Below are 2,122 nucleotides of genomic sequence, written 5' to 3' on the forward strand. Positions count from 1 at the left end.
CTTCTTTTTGTTTTGTTTTAAGAGTGTATCAATCCCTTTCATTAACCATGCAAAGATCCATAGGCACCCTGACCTAAAGCAATCCCATCCTGCCCCACAGAGTCTTCTTCATGCGCAAGTTCAATTTCGACGAGACAAGTGCCAACGGAGTCAGCAGCATTGTCTATGTCATTTCGGCCTTCGCATCTCCTGTCCTGGGATATGTTGTGGACCGATTGGGGCGCAACATCCTTTGGGTCTTTATTGCGGTGCTGGTGTCACTCGGCTGTCACGCCCTCCTCACTTTCACCTTCCTTAACCCCTTTATTGCCATGGTAAGAGTAAAGATGGCCTAGAGTCTTATCTTATCATTTCAGAACTTTCTTTTCAAGAATTGTAATCTTTAAAGCTTTTTGCTTTCTTTTTCACAGAGTGTGTTAGGCTTATCGTACTCTCTCCTGGCTAGTGCACTTTGGCCAATGGTGTCTCTCATCATTCCAGAACATCAACTTGGGAGTGCATATGGCATGTAAGAACATACTGAACATTTTGCTATAGCTGCTTATATATGTTCTAGAGTTTTTTGTTCTTTTCTTCTCGTTGTTACTTTAGATAATGAAAAGGGAGGTAGTGATTATTGTGTATTGTACTGTATGACTTTACATTACATATATAAGTGATAATAAGTGAAGCTAATATATATGGCTTTTGTAGGATGTGTTTATATTATTTGTTCTTCATCTCCAGGATGCAGAGTATACAGAACCTTGGCCTTGCCTTAATCAGCATGTTAGCTGGACTGATTGTTGACTTGAAAGGCTACCTTGTCCTTGAGATGTTCTACATGATATGGCTTTGTGGTAAGTGTTTGATGTTTTTTTTCTTTGGCTTATTTGAGATAAAATCATGTTCCTTTGCTGAGCTCATGTATTTAAAGGTCTGAATATAGTGATTGCATTTGCTATTTTTTGCTATAAGCACTTTCTAGAATCAATCTGATAATTTTAGGTCATTTTGGGCCAGGTTTAAGTGAGTTGACATAAGCCATTAGTGGTATCATTAAAGCACCAGGGTCACCTAAGTGCTGGATTTTTTAAATAAATCAAAATGATCAGTGCCTTTACATAATTTTTTGGTTCAGTTAAACTATTGAGCAGTGGTTCCCACACTATGGTATGCATACCTCACGGGATTCTGAAGGGATATCAAAATGTACATCTTAATGGTAATGTTTATTTATATTCTCATTTATTTATATTTAATGATTATATTTATCTTATTTTAAATTATTTTATTGATCTTATTAGTGTTGGAGGAATCAGTAATGTTAATAGTTTCAGTGCTATAAATACTTTTAGCAGTCTAATGAGAAATACTTGTAAAAACTATGAGGGGAATGTGGTTGGTGATTAAAAGCTTCAAGGGTTATATGACTAAAGTTTGGAAATCATTGCCCTAGAGGATGATGTACTTGAATACAACCAAATTGATAATATTACTGTTTTTATACAGCAGTTTTATTGCATGATCTTTAGACTATTATCTTTCGTTTGAGAGTATATGAAAACCTACAAAGTTTTAGAAGTAGGTTGAGAGGTGATTGCAGTAAAGGATTTGCACTGAAACTCACATTTAAAAAAATATGATTGATTGACTGTGTCATATTTAACTTTATTATATGGAGACTGGAATAGTTAGAGGTCAGGGTTCTCAGGGGCTGAGGGTCCTTTAATTACTGAATATTCACAAACTTTAGTAGTTTGTTGTTTCACAATGGTAAGTTGGCCAGTTTTTAAGAAAATATATTGAACTGTCTATTTTTTTTCCTGTAAGAGCGTTAACCATGCAAAACAGGGCTTCTTGTAATTTATGCCCCTTCCTCTTTGAGGCTGGTGCAGTATGAACATTTTCTTTATTTCATAGACATGGTTGTACTGAAATTGTGCCAAACTAAAGGTCATGTATCAGGAGTTCTCATACAGCTTGGAGAGGGTGGTATAGATAGTGTGTAGGTAGGATTATGGGGAGTGGGGAAGAGAAATTTATAGACACCCCAGGATTAAGGGGAAACAAAAAATATGCCTCCCCTTCCCTTTTTTTTTCATAACTTAGGGGTGAACCCACTGATTGTCTAATCATTATT

The 2,122-nt window shown here is 36.1% G+C and overlaps 1 protein-coding gene across 1 annotated transcript in view; it reads left to right on the plus strand.

The window, feature by feature from the left end:
• Positions 1 to 2,122, plus strand: part of LOC119585033 (major facilitator superfamily domain-containing protein 1-like) — a gene marked incomplete in the record, with an annotated part of 11,251 nt that overhangs the window by 5,657 nt on the left and 3,472 nt on the right. The window contains 3 exon segments of the mRNA XM_037933650.1: positions 101 to 314; positions 411 to 508; positions 727 to 839. Coding sequence (XP_037789578.1) covers positions 101 to 314; positions 411 to 508; positions 727 to 839 — 425 coding nt within the window.

Source organism: Penaeus monodon, chromosome 19, assembly GCF_015228065.2.
Source record: "Penaeus monodon isolate SGIC_2016 chromosome 19, NSTDA_Pmon_1, whole genome shotgun sequence".
NCBI classification, from domain to species: domain Eukaryota; kingdom Metazoa; phylum Arthropoda; class Malacostraca; order Decapoda; family Penaeidae; genus Penaeus; species Penaeus monodon.